The following is a 17,514-nucleotide window of genomic DNA, read 5'->3' on the forward strand; positions in this document are numbered from 1 at the left end:
GTAGAAACAGATGGGATGGGAGCTAGCTGACTGGAACCCAGTATCTTCCAGACTTCAGACTTGTCCGCCCCCTCGGGTATGCAGCCAGGAGGGAGCCACTGGGGCCAGGGGGGCTGCCTTCTCTCTTTTGATTTTGCTGAGAGGTCTGGACGTGGAATGTAACTCCTCAGGAAATCATGAAATTTGTGGCATGGCCTTTAGCATGTTAGGTCACCTGCGAAATCTGAGTAACTCATACAGTTTATTCGCCCTTTCAAATAGTAATTCATAACGGAGGGTTGAGACTTGCATTACTGAAGGCTTTTATTTAATGAACTATTTCAAAATCAGACATTACACCAGATTGAAAAGGACACTCGGGACGTCACTGTTGTTCTTTTTATCCGTGCACCCCTGAGTCACAGCTAAAATGACTCTACATGCCAGGGTGATACCCAGCCTGGGGCATTCTTTGACATCCTTTTTCTCATCTCCGAGTTCCCCCCAGTAGTTGTCATGACCTGAAGTGTGGTCCAAGGGAAAACTGCTGGATTGTTACCCACACAACGCTGGGTGTGTTTCTGTAGCAAAAGCTCAAGAAACAATTTGACCTCAACATCCACCGTTGGGGCCCTGTGACCTCTTTTCTGGAGTCCCCTGCAATTTAGGCAGCGGTCCCCACCCTTTTTGGCACTAGGGACCGGTTTTGTGGAAGACAATTTTTCCACAGTTGGGTTTTGGGGAGGGGAGGGGGGATGGCTCAGGTGGTCATGGGAGCGAGGGGGGACGGCAGATGAAGCTTTGCTCACCACCTGCTGTGCGGCCCGGTTCCTAACAGGCCGGGGACCAGGTACCAGTCGTCGGCCCGGCGGTTGGGGACCCCTGAATTAAGGAATTTACCAATAGCTTTGGGGGACAGTTCCAGGAAATTCATTTTTATAACCTCCCTCAAACTGAATAAAGATGAACTTCTGAGATTTTATCAGCATTTCAGAAGAGGAAACCACAGAATCACCAACAGCCATTTTCAGCTTCAGTCATTAGATTCCCACCTGATCTGAAGTTTTGAAGACACCGTTGTTGAACTGTAGTTAGAAAAGTCCATTACCACCCTGGGCTGTTGTTGGGTTCCCCCCAGCTAAGCCTGGGTGATGGGTGGACATTTCCTAAGTCAGTGGGTCTTGGTCTGATTGACTTTTCCTTCTGATATCCTTCTGGATAAACAGCAGAGTTTAAGGAGCAGAGGTGGGTTTCTGGACCCGGTTCAGAAGCAGGAAAGTTGTGGAGATGGGACAGCTGCAAGGAAGAGGCCCCCCGGAGCCCAGGTGACTCGGGGCTGCCGCACCTGTTGCGCTCCCCTGGCCTGGGGGCTAACCTAGCAGCATCGGGCGGCTCCGGGGGCCCAGGCATCCTCCAGAACCTCCCCTTTTCCCTGGCTGGTCTGGGGATCTGGAGCAGTTCCATACTCATTGCCGAGTTCCTTTTTGGAGTATTTCCCACAGTGCTGTGATGTAGTTATACGTTGTGAGTTGACATATACCAGTGTCACTGGGTTGTCTCCGATGCCCGTTTATTAGTGTTTTAACAACTAGGAATTGGGGTAGATCGAACAGTTGAGGGGGTGAGTCATGGTTCAGTCAGTGATGTTCTTTATTTCCTGCTGTGGGTTTTACAACCGATGTGGTCGCAGGTGAGGTACAGGCTGTATCAGGCTGGGTGAGAGGCTCTGGGCTGTCCTCCAGGGGCTCCCGGGGTCCGAGGGCACACACATGCAAAGGACTCTGAGAAACACGTGATAAGGGTCACAACAGAGGCATATAATCCACATTGCATGCACACCTGGTTGGGAGCAGATAGCCCTCTCCTGGGGATTGTTGAGGCAGGCTCATCCCCGGAGTCCCTTGGTCCTTTTATTTTTTTTTATTTTTATTTTTTATTTATTTATTTATTTATTTATTGCATTATGCGGGCCTCTCACTGTTGTGGCCTCTCCCATTTGTGGAGCACAGGATCCGGACGCGCAGGCTCAGTGGCCATGGCTCACGGGCCCAGCCGCTCCGCGGCATGTGGGATCCTCCCGAAACGGGGCACGAACCCGCGTCTCCTGCATCGGCAGGCGGACTCTCAAGCACTGCGCCACCAGGGAAGCCCGGTCCTTTTATATTTGTGCATTTTGGATGAATTTCTGGAGCACAGGTTTGAGATTTTAGCCTCATCTCTTTAGACAACTCTGAGTGGTCACCCAAACCCAGATTCTGAAGCAAAACTGTGCACATGGATTGATATACAATGTTAGGAGCTTATGAGCATGCATGCTGAGAATTGCCTGAAAGATGAGTCAGGGAAAGAAACAGATCTGTAATCTCTGGGGTCGGTTTGGACTGTTGTCAATTGTCTCCGTTTCCAAAATGTAAAATTAAGAACAGCTTACTGTCTTGGAGGCACTTGTTCGGATTTCATTTTATAAGATAAATATCTCCAGATGTAGCTGTTTTATGCAGAAGATTTCCAAGGCAGGGGAACTAAGACTTGAGTACGTTGTTTAAAAAAACGGACTTCACACGATCACAGTATTATTAATGGTATGGTTTTATTTTCCAGAAACTGTATTGCTGGAAGCAGCACTTAGATATACATTTTATCTCACACTTAATATCGAACCACTAATAAACCTCATTAGCTAAAGTATCAATATTCCTATCACACCCTCTTCCATTCTATCCACAATATCTATGTCTATTTTGGTTTAGAATTTGGATTCTTCTAAGGAAATTGCATTGAGCACCATCATATGTTTGTCTTTTAATGCACTGGCAGTTTTCCATGATGGGAGTTGAAGTTGAGTTCGTCTCAACCTGGTCCTGGCGTGTTATTTAAAACTTCCTAACTCAGTTTTCACGTCTGTAAAATGGGGATGGTAACACGTATCTCGTTAAATAAGATGGTGGCTGATCGTTTGTTGCACCCGGTGGGCATTTGAACATGCTGTTTCCTTCTCCAGCTCGTATTACATACTTGGATTCTTTACCTTGTGTTTTAACATTAATTTAAATGTTAGAAATGAACTACAAGGAGGATTTTGTTGTGGAATGTTCTTTGATTGAACATTCCAGCTTTAATTGGATTAAAAAATCAATTCTCTAAGGCTTGGGCTTCTTTTTTTTTTTTTTTTTTTTTTTTTTTCTTGCGTTATGCGGGCCTCTCACTGCTGTGGCCTCTCCTGTTGCGGAGCACAGGCTCCGGACGCGCAGGCTCAGCGGCCATGGCTCACGGGCCCAGCCGCTCCGCGGCACGTGGGATCCTCCCGAAACGGGGCACGAACCCGCGTCTCCTGCATCGGCAGGCGGACTCTCAAGCACTGCGCCACCAGGGAAGCCCATGGGCTTCTTCTTTGTTGTCTGTTCTGCACATCTTTTTGTTTTTTTTTTTTGCATGTATCTGTGTCTCTGGGGATGTGAGGGACGAAGCATGGACTCCTCCCCCGCCACTCCAATCTCCCGTGGTCTCAGGCCTGAAACTCCTGAATCAGAAGTTTCTGATTCTGCGATACTTTCGTAGCCTTGAAGATAGGAGTGGATTCCTGTTGTTTTATGGGAAATGGAGAGTCCATTTCTAAAAGTGTGACAGCCTTCACTTTTTGGACTGAGTGATGCTTTGATGTGTTCCACTCCCGGATTGCTGTTTTGTCTGTTAGGGCAAAAGAGATGGACCATTGGACAAGTACGGAGAGCCCATTAGAACAATTCCAGAGAGTCGTGCTCATACGAAAAGGGTAGGGCTAACTTAAATAGGTGAAGATGCCAAAATCATTTCAGTTCAGCTGTGGACCTCAATTGGCAGGTGTTCTTCTATTGAAAGATGTTTTCTCTTATTTCCAGGGTGGGTGTGCTGGCTCTGGCTGCGGGAAATGTGACTGCCATGGCGTAAAGGGACAAAAGGTGAGTAGCCCGAGCTCCGATGACAGCAATTTCTCTTGAATTGCCATCACTGTGGAAGTCATTAGAAATGACATTAAAACAACCGAATAATCAGCAAGTCATGTTAAAGCCTGATTACCGTTTCAATAATTTCCCCAGAGAAATACAAATGAAGCAAAACCAAACTTAACAGTATTTTTGAGGAATCTTAACTGCTCTTCCCCAAAGATTGTAATTATGGGTGGCAATTAACGTTAAGACAGTGATTTGGTTTATTTCCTTTTTTGACTGTAGAAGGAACAAGGATATTGGCAGAAAAGCTGTTGAGTCAATAGCATTCTTTGGAATTAGTGCATGAGAACTAAACTCAGCCTTTTTCTGAAAAAAGAAAACATTTATATTGAACTCTAGAGCCTTCTCTTCAAATTAGAATTTTTAAACAATTGTAAATTAATAACATACTTGTCTAGATTTATTTACAGAAACAGTAACTATTTATTGTTTCCCAAATGCAAAATTATAATATTTTTTTCTAAGCAAGTACTCTGCCTCTGTCTTACTTGAAGAATCACAGAGCTGGATAAAGATTATTTTCGCTTGAAGGCAGGCAGTTGTTTTGAGAGAGGGTCCTTACCCGGGGACGGTGCCGCATCCTGTAACTGTCTGGGGGTCACCATGGAAACTGGGCGGGGCGGTGAGACAGCATGGCCAGTGGGCCAGTCAGTGGGACCCACAGCAGCTGGGGCCATCTGGAAGGGAGGGAGGGGCCCCCGTGGACCTCTGCCTGCTTTCTGGGACTGGAGGTGTCACTCAGTAGGGCCAGGGTGCAGATTCTTCTCTCCCTTCTGTTGTGCCCAGGGCGTATTGGGGCCACACACTCACACTTTTGAAATTCAGCAAATTCTACTTTACAGAAAATTGTTTCATTTCTTTTCAGCTATTTGCTGAAGTACCAACATTATTCTTTTAAAAAATACGTTGAGGGCTTCCCTGGTGGCGCAGTGGTTGAGCGTCCGCCTGCCGACGCAGGGGACACGGGTCCGTGCCCCGGTCCGGGAAGATCCCACATGCCGCGGAGCGGCTGGGCCCGTGAGCCACGGCCGCTGAGCCTGCGCGTCCAGAGCCTCTGCTCCACAACGGGAGAGGCCACAGCAGTGAGAGGCCCACGTACCGCAAAAAAAATAAAATAAAATAAAAAATAAATAAATAAAAAATAAAAAATATGTTGACAGTTGGTGGCACTAGTATTACCTGGATAGGTTTTTGAATAAATGAGGTATGTGGAAACATTTTTATATCTTTCATCATCAACTTTATCAACTCTAATTCATCTTCAGGTGCTGTTCCTTCTCTTAACTTGGGAAGTTTTTCTAGCTAGTTCCAGGCTGCATCCTTGAGAGGAGAGGCAAATCTGTTCATACCACAGATTCTTTTTCTGTATGTGTGTCTAACTTGAATTATAAGCACGCTGAACTAACAAAGAAATCCTTCAAGCTACAAAAAGTGGAACTTTCAACAAATAGGAAATGGAGACCTATATCAACACTACTTTGCTTTTCTTGTAACTTAAAGCATCAGGGGTCAGGCAGAGTTGGTGTTTCTCACTCGTAAAGAGCATGTGTCCATTCCACCCGCTTTCTTGATCTCCACTCCCCTCCATCAGCTGCAGACCTGGTGGCATTTCCCCAGGCCCTGGTGCTTTTCAGACTTCCTATTCTGGTCTTATGTTTTCTAGCCTGATTCATTTGCATTTTAACCAAAAATCTACCCATTGTATACAATAAGGTAGATTTATCCAGGTGTAGCTTTCCAAATATTTTTGGCTGACTTCTCGACTTGACGGGGACCTGGCCCACGTCAGTTCAGAGCTGGCAAAGCATCGTTCGAGATGGCAGGTCACATCTCACTCACAGGGGGCATCTGACACCCACCCCAACAAGGAAAGGGTCTTTAAGTGTTTCTTTTCAAATCCAAGCATTGAGGAAGCCCTTGCTGTGGCCAGTGTGTCAGCAGAGGCTAGGTCTGTGCTTATCGGGGACACAGGAACATATACTGTAGGCCCTGCCTTCCACTTTGGCACGGGAAGGTCAAAGTGGGAAGGTCACAGGACCTCCGTGGTCCTTCCTGGCCTGACCTGCTCCCTCAACTGTCTGCTCCATTGCCCACTTTGGGTTTTGTACCTTATTATTAAATAAAGACTATTTAAAATAAAATACTGGCAAGCTTTGGGTTAAACCATTCTGAATTTGTGTTTTAAAAGGCTGTAATTTTTTTATTTTTTTATTTTTTTTTTGCGGTACGCGGACCTCTCACTGTTGTGGCCTCTCCCGTTGCGGAGCGCAGGCTCCGGACGCGCAGGCTCAGCGGCCATGGCTCACGGGCCCAGCCGCTCCGTGACATGTGGGATCTTCCCGGACCGGGGCACGAACCCGTGTCCCCCGCATCGGCAGGCGGACGCTCAACCACTGCACCACCAGGGAAGCCCAAGGCTGTAATTATTGAATGGATTCAGATGGCCTCTCAAAATTTAGGGGACTAGCTAAATGATTTAGTATTATAGCCTTTAAACAGAAATCGGAGCTCTGTCTTTTCTCGCCTTGAGCATAAATATTTCAGGTCCTGTGGTTCACATAGCATGAGCCGGGAAGAGGGCCTCCCTCCCCCTGAAAGAGGAAATTTTAAACTTCCACTTATTGTCTCGGACGTGATGTTAAAATAATCAGTTTAACGATGGGAAACACCCAGAGCTTGACTGAGCTGGGACTTCAGGTCTGGTTCCCTTTCTCTCATCCCAAGGTCAGATAACAAAGAAACGTATTCTTGGTTGGCACATCAGCGAGAGAAATTGGTCTCCTTCATCTGCCACCACTGTTCTCAAAGTGGGTCCCGCACGTGCTAATCGGGTGTAAATGCAATAAATGAATAAAGGCTTGAGCATCACAGAATTTACATCGAGTGGTTCAAATCACAGGCCTGCTTTTTGAGCTACTAATGCCTGTTTTCGATTCTCATAGGAGTTATTTTGCTGTTCTCCAATGTGTACAAGTTAAATGACGTGCTTTTGCAAATGGGACGATAGATGCCATATAACTCAGGGAGAGTTCAAATTACCTAACTGAGGCAGAGTGTCAACTGCCTGAGAACTTTGGAAACCGTTGTTTCTGAGAAATGCCCCCTCGAGGATCACTTGAACATATTGGCTATTTAGAATCCACCAATGGAAATCAGAATATCTCCAGTATAAATTGCCAAATCCCTTTTGGCGAAGTCCTGCGTTCCATGGAGATATGATTAATTGACAGAATGTCTTATATTCTCCAGATATCATAAGCAAATATGAATGCATTAGATCATTGGTTGTTTTACAATCTTGTAGTTATCAACATAGTGCTAGGGATCTTATTCTGAGTTCAACAGTTAAACTCACTGAGCCTTTCACTGGATTTCAGTCTTTGCTGACTTGTTTATTTTCCCACTTCCCTGGCTGGCCACGCAGATCTTCAGATGTTTTCTCTAGGTAATTAATTTGGGTTTGTACACAGTGACGTCGTGTCTTTCCAGAGGCCTCAGCAGTGTGGGAATGGTATCTCCTTAAACTGATTAGGGTTTTGAATGCATGCCTCCTCAGATAGAGCCAAAAGTTAAGCTCTTATTTTGCTCAGTAACCTGATTTTCTCAATTATTTGAGGTAGTGGGAAAGGCAACGTATTCCCAGGAGTTACTGCCATAGGCCGGGAAATTAACCATTTATACTTGGCAAAAATTGAGTTTGCACAAGAAGTCATTCACGTATTTTAACCACAGGAGCCCACGTTTATGTAAAGCTGCCATTCTATTCTGTGACCCTTGCGGTGTCCAAAGAAGGACACCTCAAGTTCCCTTGAAGTAAGAGAGGTAAGAGATATACACATGAAATAAATAACAAGTTAAGAGTAAATGATCTAATTGCAGGAGGAACAGCAGAGAAAACAAGTGCTACAGTTGTCCTGAGAAGGGAGTGATCCCAGTGGCCTAGGACCATAAATAAAGGGACAGTCTCCTGGGTGAATTAGGTGATGTGTTCAATGATTCTTCAGACTCACCTGGATATAGAATAGGGTCATCTGTCACACAGCTGCAGAAAGATAGATGCTGAATTTAACTACATTGATCAGAGAAAATAGCCCCTGTGGCCTGTTGATAAATGCTACCATGGCAAAGGGTTGATGGTTCCTAACAGAGTGACTCTTGAAAGGGACTTTCCCAAACCGCAGTCTGGGGAGCACAGAGAATCTTAATGAAGCAGAATTGTAGTATTTCTAAGGAATGATGAGAACAGCGTAGGTGTCTCATAGCTTCTCAGAACACTTTAACCTGCTGATACCCAGATCCTTGCCAACAACGTGGGGAAGAAACACATTCTCCTTTTATGTACTAATTAGACTGTCTGTAAATCACAGCCCCTCTCTACATACCGGCTCATCAGATAGTGCACTCCCAGGCTGCATTCAAAGCAGAGAGCTCTGAAAATGGAATTCCTGTCTTCTTGTCTAAAACACGTAGATTTAGAAGAGTTGGATTTAGAAGAGTCTGTCCAACCTGAAGTGATTCCGTTTCCGGCCCTGGAAACCTGGGGAGAAGCTTATGTTGCTTCATGCCCTGCGCTGGTGCATGCTTCTCTCTTGTTAGGGTGGATGGTCTGTGGCTTCACCAGCCCTTTACCTCCTGTGTATACTTGACACAGTCAACAGACATCCCACATCAGACCTCCATGTAAACCTGTCTGTCTGCACCTGACATTGAATTATAACCTCTGCTTAGACATGGCAGATCTCGGCCAGAACAGAAACATCCTGGCTTTGGAGGGTCAGAGTGAGAAAGAGAAAGGGGCTGATGTGTACTGACTGTGTCCCTTGGGCCAGGCACAGTGCTGAATCTTTTTATGCTTACTATTATTCTACCCATTTTACAGTTGAAGAAACCAACTAGCCCAGGGTTTCTCAGCTTTGGCACTATTGACGTTGTGGGTGGGATGATTTTTTGCCGTGGGGAGTGCCCTGTGCACTGTAGGATGTTTAGCAGTATCCCTGGCCTCCACCCACCAGATGTCAGTAGCTCTCTCCCTCCCCCAGTTGTGACAACTGAAATGTCTCCAGGTTAAGGCCAAGTATCTCCTGGGGTTTGGGGAAACGGGGGGAGCAGTCTGGATTGACAGCCCCTGAACTAGCCTAGTGTCTTATAGGGAATAAGAGGCAGGCGACAGGGTCCAAGTGCTAATCAGAGCACGAGTCAGTTTCCATTCTTCAAGATAAGAAGATCCTGATCTGGGAGGGCCCAGCAAGAGGAACTCGTCGTTCAGAATATTCTGGAGCCTTGACCAAACTCCCCTTACTCTAAAACTGAATCTATGGCCACCTTGCCAAGGAAAGCAGACCTTCCGAAGCCTTTCTCTAAAATGGGTGGTGCTGGAACGGATTGCTGAGGACCCCAAAGAAATGAACCTACTCCTTTGGGGCTGTGGGCAGACCTCCCAGGTCCTGTCCTGGAGGAGCGCCACGAGGTTAAACAAATAAGCACAGGGAGCCACCTTGCCTGTGGCGTGGAGCAGGTCAGAGGTCATCTGCCCAAGTCTGAGCCCCACCCCACCTGAGGCAGATTAGGGGGAATCCCAGCCCAAACAGCCAGCATTGCACCACCTTCAGGGGGTGTTTATTCCATACAAAGTTTAGAGTAAAACCTTGAAGGGAGGGTGTAGTGAAGTGAGCCTCTTAGGCCTATGTCAAGAGATGCCACTGTACCTACGTGGTGAGGATAGGACCTCCCCGGCCCCTTCCTTCAGGAAATCCTGGCGTATTCTCTGCCCTCTAGGAAATTCGTCACTCTGGTTACAAGGGAGTCATCTTTGTTACAAGTGGGGCATGACGCCTTGATTTCCCAGGAGGCGAATCTGGCCCTGTTTCTCACTCATTCTGGACACAAAGACGAGGGTCGTCACCTTGATCGTCAGCCTTGTCTACACCTGGGAATATGTGTCTTCTCTTTCCTCCCCACTTGGAGTAGCCGAGGGATGAATCACTCGGCGGGCCTTTCTCGGCTGTTACTTTTAGAGACAGAAAAAAAATATCCTTAGTATCTTTTCCTCAAGGACATGCTAAATAAGAAAAAAGTACATGCAAAGAATTCTCTATGTCCAATCATGTGTAAATACAGGAGAGGTTGAATTTTCCAGTCTTCCTGACTGTGTGCCAGTTTATGTTGTTTTCTGTTAGCTGCCCTTTGCCAGAGACACTGCAGTCCCTGATTGATCAGGAGTTCAGGCATTTGCTCATCAATCTCACTGTTCTGGCTGTTTTGCCTACATTGCAGTGCTCATCAAAAATGCCTTCGGAGCTAACATGACTTTTCATATAAAGGATCTTACTTCCTCCGAGATCGTAAATAGAGGAGGCTTTCTTAGCTGTCATTGAATCTCAAGTAAAATTCCTTTTTGAGACAGGGACTATATTTTATTGCCATTTTTTGAGAATTCAACAGTCTTCAATTTATACATATATTTATTTCATTGATTTTTCTTTTAATTTACACATGGAAATTGAAGAAAGAGGGTGCTTTTGTATATTATACTTTATATAGCAACCGGTTATTCTCTTTTCATTTCTTATTATTCTTAGTATCTGTGTAGAATCGATTTGAGACCTCAGGGATTACTGAAGAATGAGATTATCTTTATTATTTTTCATTAGAGCATTGAAAATTTCTTTCCCATAATTTAAATTTAACCATTGTCCCAAATATTGAAGGTGTCATGTTTCTTCCTAGGTATTTCACTTTTTTCTTAAGTAAATGAAAATGAATATTTTTGTGTAAACTCTTTGAAACTTTGGATAAATTAACTGATTTGGACTAATAATAATGAATGAATAATAACCATAATTTATTTATTAAGCACTAACTCTGTGGGAGGCTCCACACCATGTTCGTATTAGCGAGGACTTCAAAATCTAGTAGATTTAAAAAGAAATTCCATTTTCTTACTTCTAGGATGTGAAATACATAAAGTCAAAACGCAGGAAAAAGTGCTACTACTGTATGTAACATATTAGGAGGTTTAATAAAATTAAGATTTGTTTAGTGTACTTGAAACTACTTGTATTATTTTTGAGACTGATTGGAGTTCTTTATTTTTATAAGTGTTCTGTTTTGAGCATTTCCCAAAGGGCAATGGCGGCCAGTTCATTCTTTCCCCAAGCGTGGTCCTCAGACCGCCCTGAGGACGTTCTTGGATGTGTCCTCTGGAATGGAATATGGAGCAGCGTTTCAAGGACAGATACGTTTGGGGGACATGAGCTGTGGTTAAAGTCCCGCCCTGGGACACCTCAGAACCTTGAATAGAAGCTTCAGAACCTTCAAGGGTGGCTTTTCCCATGTGGTTTTCCAAACTCCTCTGATCACAGACCTCTTTTATTTCTCAAATCAGGAACAGCCTTTAGGAAAGGATGTTCTGTTGAATAAGAGCCTAGGTTCTAGCGTGCGTTCCACCATCTAAGCTGAGTGTGTCCCATCAAGTCATTTGACCACATTCTCCTAAGAAAAGGGGAAATGATGTTTGACCTACAATTTCCCAGTGTTGCTAAAAGGGTCACGTGAAAGGTATGGTACCTAAAAAGCACTTGGGTCATTTAAAATGTCATTTACGTTACATGTCATTTTAGCGTGAGTTTTAAAGTTGGGATGAATATGGCGATGGAGTTTGCTTGATGGTCCAGTTGGGGACAGATTTTAAGGTGTAAAGACATAGGGGTGAGCTACCCGGCTGAGAACTTCTCAGTTCACAAAGGAGGACTGGTTCCACCGAGACAGACGTTCTCCCAGCACCTAATATTAGAGAGATGTCAGGATGTTTTTAGGATGATAGCACCATTGTTAGGAAGCTTGTTTGTAGCTTTTGGATGCTTTTGGTGGAGGAAAAATGAGAGGTACTCACTTGGGAGGTCTGTCTGGAAATATCGTCCAATTTCTAGTCAACGTTGTGATTTTATCATCCATTTCCAGAATCATTAGGGCAACCAACTCTCCCTTTATTCACTGTCCTTACGTTTCAAATACCTCTTTTTGTTGTTAACTGCTTTTCCTGACATCCGTATAATTACAAGCGTTGTCCAAACTTCTCTCCTCCTCCAGCTAACTCTCATTTTTTGAGGTGTTTTTAAAGGGGAACCCCTGAGAAGTGTCATTTTATTTCTGCCGTGTAATGGATTCCAATACCGCAAGTGTTTACTTTAATCGTTTTGGGGTCTTGCATCCACTGCGGGCTCTGGTGATATATGCCTCTTCCCGTGCGCTGGGTACATGGGTTAATGCACACTCTTTTCTTTCTCCATATGCTTTTTCTGGTGTCTTGCAATGCCAAGATTTTTTCCAGATGTCTCCTATTTCCTATTTCCACATATTGGACATGAATCATCATCTGGCAGAATCATCGTGAGAATCAGTGTGGGTTCCCACATCCACCTACTTTTGTCTTTTTAGTAGTTCTTTGAAAACCAAGGTTTTTTTTTTTTTTTTTTTTTTTTTTTTTTAACACAAAATGTTGGGTCCTGGCAGAATCATCGTGAGAATCAGTGTGGGTTCCCACATCCACCTACTTTTGTCTTTTTAGTAGTTCTTTGAAAACCAGGTTTTTTTTTTTTTTTTTTTTAATATATGCTTGAACCAAGAGTGAGGTACCAACAGTATACCATGGGGAAGCCATTAAAAGCAGCTCCATGCTAAGTGGGTTTATTTTATCCTTCACATCAGGCCCACCACAGACGTCTCCCTGTGCTTTGGACGTCACTGGAATATGCCCTCTCGGGTACCATGGGGCGAACCGTGAGCCACGCCTCCCCCAGGGTCCACCTCATCTTCCTATTTCTTTCCATTACATAAAAATCTTTCCCTTCGCCATGTGCTTCTGAGACCTGTTAAACTTGCGATAGACTGTAATCGTAAAAAGTTCTACGTTTTTGGATCTGTAACTGTATTTGGAACGCACCTCATCCAGTGCAGCTTCAAAAAGAGTGAGTTGATTTCATTTCCACGTTTAGAAGGAGTACTAGGAAATTAAATGTCTTGAGTGGAATATCGTGTCCTGTGACTTCTAAAGCACAGACCCCCTCGTGTGAGTGGACGCTGTCATCGGAGATGCCGGCCCATGGCAGTCCTCATCTTGACTCTTAATGGAACAATTATTTTTTTTTGTAAATAGCAAACATTGGCTGGCAGGAATTTCGCTTTCTTTTAGAAGGAGCAAAATGAGGCTGTATGTGTTCATTCAAGATCAAAGACTCAACATCAACCCTGACAAAGGAGAGCTGTACAGTTGGATTTTCCTCCTGTTTGTGGGTAGAAGGTCACGAACCTTCAAAATGTGTTTCCAGACGGCACGTAATGATGTGAGATGGTTCCGTAGTGTGGGTGTGGAGAGCCGCAACCCCAGAGATGGCATTAACAGAACCCTCATCCTTGCAAGGTGGCTCAGCACCATGCGTAATTAAAGGAAGACTTAGTCACAGGGAACGAGGGAACCAGTGGGCTGTGGGGAACGGGTACCCCTGGGTCTCATTTTCCCTTCGGCAAGCCCCTTGGAAAAGCTAAAGGTTCCCCTGCACACCGTATACACGTGTGGCTTAGCCTACCTCCATAGCCACGAGGTTTTATAGCATCGTGCTTATCTGGCCCCAAATCCAACTGGCTGTAGATCTCTTCACTTGGAAATCCACCCTGGGGGGTCTAAAGATTCTCAACTCCTCCCTGAAATGCTGTCCGGACATCCTTCCTGGTTTAAGGTCCCTCTCTGGTCACCTTCATCCGTATGAGGTTGGGCTGACCCTCGAGCTTATAGACCAACCAGCAAAGAGCTGGAAGACGCTTTTGGTCATGAATGAGAGATGGCAAGCTCTCCTACGTGTCTTGTTAGATCCTGAGGATTTGTCCAAAGAGTTTTTTTATGGGCGGGCGTCTCATTGCGGCAGGTGACGTCCATATGTTGGTTCACTGATTGCAGGTGAGGAATCCCTGGCTCTAGGTTGGTTGGTGGGAACTCTGAGGTCTGTAGTGTCTGGATAAATGCTTGGTTGTGCAATGGTTTCCCCTAGATTGGTAAAGGAGCTCAGGCTATCCAGGGTAGATGCAGTGAGCTGCTCGTATCCATGTGCCCCCTACTCCAATCTCGAGGGTCTTGTTGAGGTTCTGCCTGGTCGTGGCCGCGAGCCGATAGTTTTAGGGGATGGTTGGCACCTGTCCTCGAGGATGTGACAGTCCCAGGCAGAGGAAGGCATTACACGAGCAACAGCACCAATAACCCCCAAGCTGAACACTCTGCTGTGAGCTCCAAGGGCAGAGAGAAAGCAGTGCCCTGAGATTGAGCCCCGGGGGGTCCAGAGCTGAGCTGGGGTCGTGGGTCAGGGAAAGGGAAACTGGACTTTCCAGGAGCAGACACCTTAAGTTCAGGTACCAGGCTCAGGACATGGGAATTAGGGTCCCAGTTTTGATTCCCTGTTGTTCATCACGTGTGCCCTGATTTGGGGTTGAAAATTGGGCACTTTGGGAAACTACCACGGACAGCTGCCCCCCTCCCCCCATGCATCGTCTCACTTCCTCACATGAGACCCCAAATCATGAAAGGGCGGAATGGGTGTCTCTGCGGAAGCCCTCGGGAGTTACTCTTTTCTTAAGCGGGGTCTCTCCTCGCTGCTGGGTATTTCCGAGGCGAGGGTGGGGGTGCCTGGGTGCATCTTGTTCCCAGGCCGTCTGTCTCCGGATGCAGGAGGCCGCGGAATGACGTCTTCTCTTCTGCATCAGGACGTCCCACCTTTGCTCCTGGCCCACGGCGTTTCACAGGCGTGCTGCACAAATCCTTCCGCCACGGCTGCTGCGGGTGGTGAGCATCGGGTCCTGGCCCTCCCGACGAGGAGTCAGAGCCCCCGAGGTTTGGTGTCTGAATCCAAATACCGCGGCACTTGGTAAAGGGTAGCGCAGGCTCGTCCGCTTCGGGACCACACAGGCTGAGCCCTGGGTGCGCCCAAAGGCCGTGACCTCCCACCGCAGGAGGCCCCCGGGGGGCGTCCTGGCTTCCTGAGCTCCTCACCCGCTCTGGATGTGGGACGCAGGGTTCGTGCAGGAGACCCTGACTTGACAGCTAATCGAACGCCCTGACTGCCAGGGCAGGAGTAATCTACGGCCGGGGAAACTTCCAGAAAAGCTAACAATAACATTCTGAAGTCCGTCTTGGGGTTTTTGAAGCAGAGCGATGCTCTTTTTTATGGACATTAGGTTGCTGGTCTCTGCCGAGGACTCGGTCCCGCAGGCCCTTGTGGGTCCAGGGCCCTGAGGATGGGAGCTGAAGCCGAGATCTCGGGGTGCAGATCTCTTCCGCCCCCAGGGCTCTGAAGACACTCCAGTGCCCTTAGACTTGGCCCTGAGTGGGGTTCACGCACTTCACTGTGCGGGCCACGCCACACTGTCCTCCTTCCTTTTAACAGTTCTGCCCTTCATGTTCCTCCCACCAGGCATTCCTACTCCTTCCCCACGGTGATCGTGTTTGCCTTCTCCGCTCACCTGCACAGGTGCACCTGTTTCTTTATGCGGTGCCCCGTGGCATGCCTCTGGTGATGCGTTCTCTGGGGCCTGCATTCCTCCCTGCATCTCCCCAGCCTCTCCCGTGCATGCGTGTGCAAACACACATGGGCATGCACACACACGTGCACAGGCATGCACACACACGGGCATGCACACACAGGTATATGCATACACAGGCATGCACACAGGCATGCACACACAAGGCATGCACACACACAGGCATATGCAAACACACAGGCATGCACACACACAGGCATATGCACACACACAGGCATGCACACACACAGGCATGCACACACAGGTATAAGCACATACAGGCATGCACACACAGGTATGCACACACAGGCATGCACACACACAGGCATGCACGCATACACAGGCATGCACGCACACACAGGGCGCACACACACAGGCATGCACACACACAGGCATGCATACACAGGTATATAAGCACACAGGCATGCACACACACAGGATTCACACACACAGGCATGCACACACATAGGCGTGCACACACATAGGCATGCACACACAAGGCATGCACACACAGGCATGCACACACACAGGTATGCACACACAGGCATGCACACACAAGGCATGCACACACAGGTATAAGCACACACAGGCATGTGCACACAAGGCATGCACACACAGGTATAAGCACACACAGGCATGCACACACACAGGCATGCACACACAGGATGCACACACACAGGCATGCAGACACACAGGCATGCACACACAGGCATATGCACACACGTGCACACACACTTTTTACCTAGACACCCCCCACCCCCAACACCGCCCTCCCCTATTGTCCCGTTGGAACCTCCCTGCCCCAGCTTCTAGCCTGGGTCTCTTCCTCTTTCTGCATCGGCAGTGTTGAAGGTTGCCGCTTGGGACCCCTCCTGATGTGGTGCTGTGGGAAGCGGGTGGGGACACCAGGGGGACCAGGTCAGGAGGGTGACGTTAGAGCCGCAGGGTGTGGGCCACGGCCACGTGAAGGTGAGAAGCAGCTTGCTCTTTACGGAAGCTGTGGTCTGGGGGGACACCCAGGTACTGTGGGCCTCAGAGGGGGGCCCAGGGAGCCCAGCCTTTACGGGGGGAGGGCGGTTTGTCTTGAGCTGCTTTTCAGGATGCAGGACACGCCTCACAGGTACTCGCCCTCTAAGGACGTGGTGCGGGGCAGCTGTGTTTATCTGTGCCCTTGTGATTGAGGTGTGTTTCTCCACCTGAAAAAAGTCTAGGCATTTTGATTTAAAGTTGAAAACCTCCAATAGGGAGGACATGGGCTCTGAGCTATAAAACCTTCCAAATCAGAATGTCTACTAGCTCGGATTTCAGGCCTTCTCTGTAGATGCCAGAAGGCTCTTTAGAGCTTTGCTACTACTGGGCTTTCTAGAGTAAAATGTAATTTTACCAAAAGGAACCTTGATATGCAGTCTGTGTCAGAACACCTTTGGTACGCAGTGTCAGGAAGCCTTTGGTATGCAGTCAGTGTCAGGACACCTTTGGTATGCAGTGTCAGGACGCCTTTGGTACGCAGGCAGTGTCAGGACGCCTTTGGTATGCAGTCAGTGTTGGAACGCTCCCTTAATCTGAGGCATGGGAGGTCAGGCCATCACGGGCTCTTACTTCACAAGCAGACATTTCCTCAGTGTCAGATACTTTCCCAGTGATGTCTGCAGAGAAGAGGGGAATGTGATTCAGTAGCATTTAACTCCTGTGCGTTCCTCATTCACTTTTCAAGGCTGCTGTTGTGAAAGTTAACGTTTCTTCGGTCCCCTGGGCCAGCTGGTTTTTCTCCCTGTTTTCCGTTTTGAAAAATCACACGATACCTGCAGGGAAGTGTTCATGGTGGGGATTGGCTTCTGCTTTCCTCATGCTTTTGTGCTTTCCACTTGCTAATCTATTCAGCTCTCTGTGTCTCATGTGTGAAAATTTCCCAGGGGCCGGGAGGTCAGTGCTGGTATGAAATAACTTTTCTGAAATCATCCTGACTTTCTGAAAGAACTGCTCT

General features: G+C 47.1%; 1 protein-coding gene across 1 annotated transcript in view; it reads left to right on the forward strand.

The window, feature by feature from the left end:
- COL4A1 (collagen type IV alpha 1 chain) overlaps nt 1–17,514 on the forward strand; it is a 148,445-nt gene that overhangs the window by 56,087 nt on the left and 74,844 nt on the right. Inside the window, exon 2 of the mRNA XM_007455321.1 lies at nt 3,858–3,917. Within this exon, the coding sequence (XP_007455383.1) occupies nt 3,858–3,917 (60 nt within the window). The remainder of the gene's footprint in view (nt 1–3,857; nt 3,918–17,514) is intronic.

The sequence above is a fragment of the Lipotes vexillifer genome, unplaced genomic scaffold (assembly GCF_000442215.2).
Source record: "Lipotes vexillifer unplaced genomic scaffold, Lipotes_vexillifer_v1.1 scaffold132, whole genome shotgun sequence".
Classification (NCBI taxonomy): Eukaryota; Metazoa; Chordata; class Mammalia; order Artiodactyla; family Lipotidae; genus Lipotes; species Lipotes vexillifer.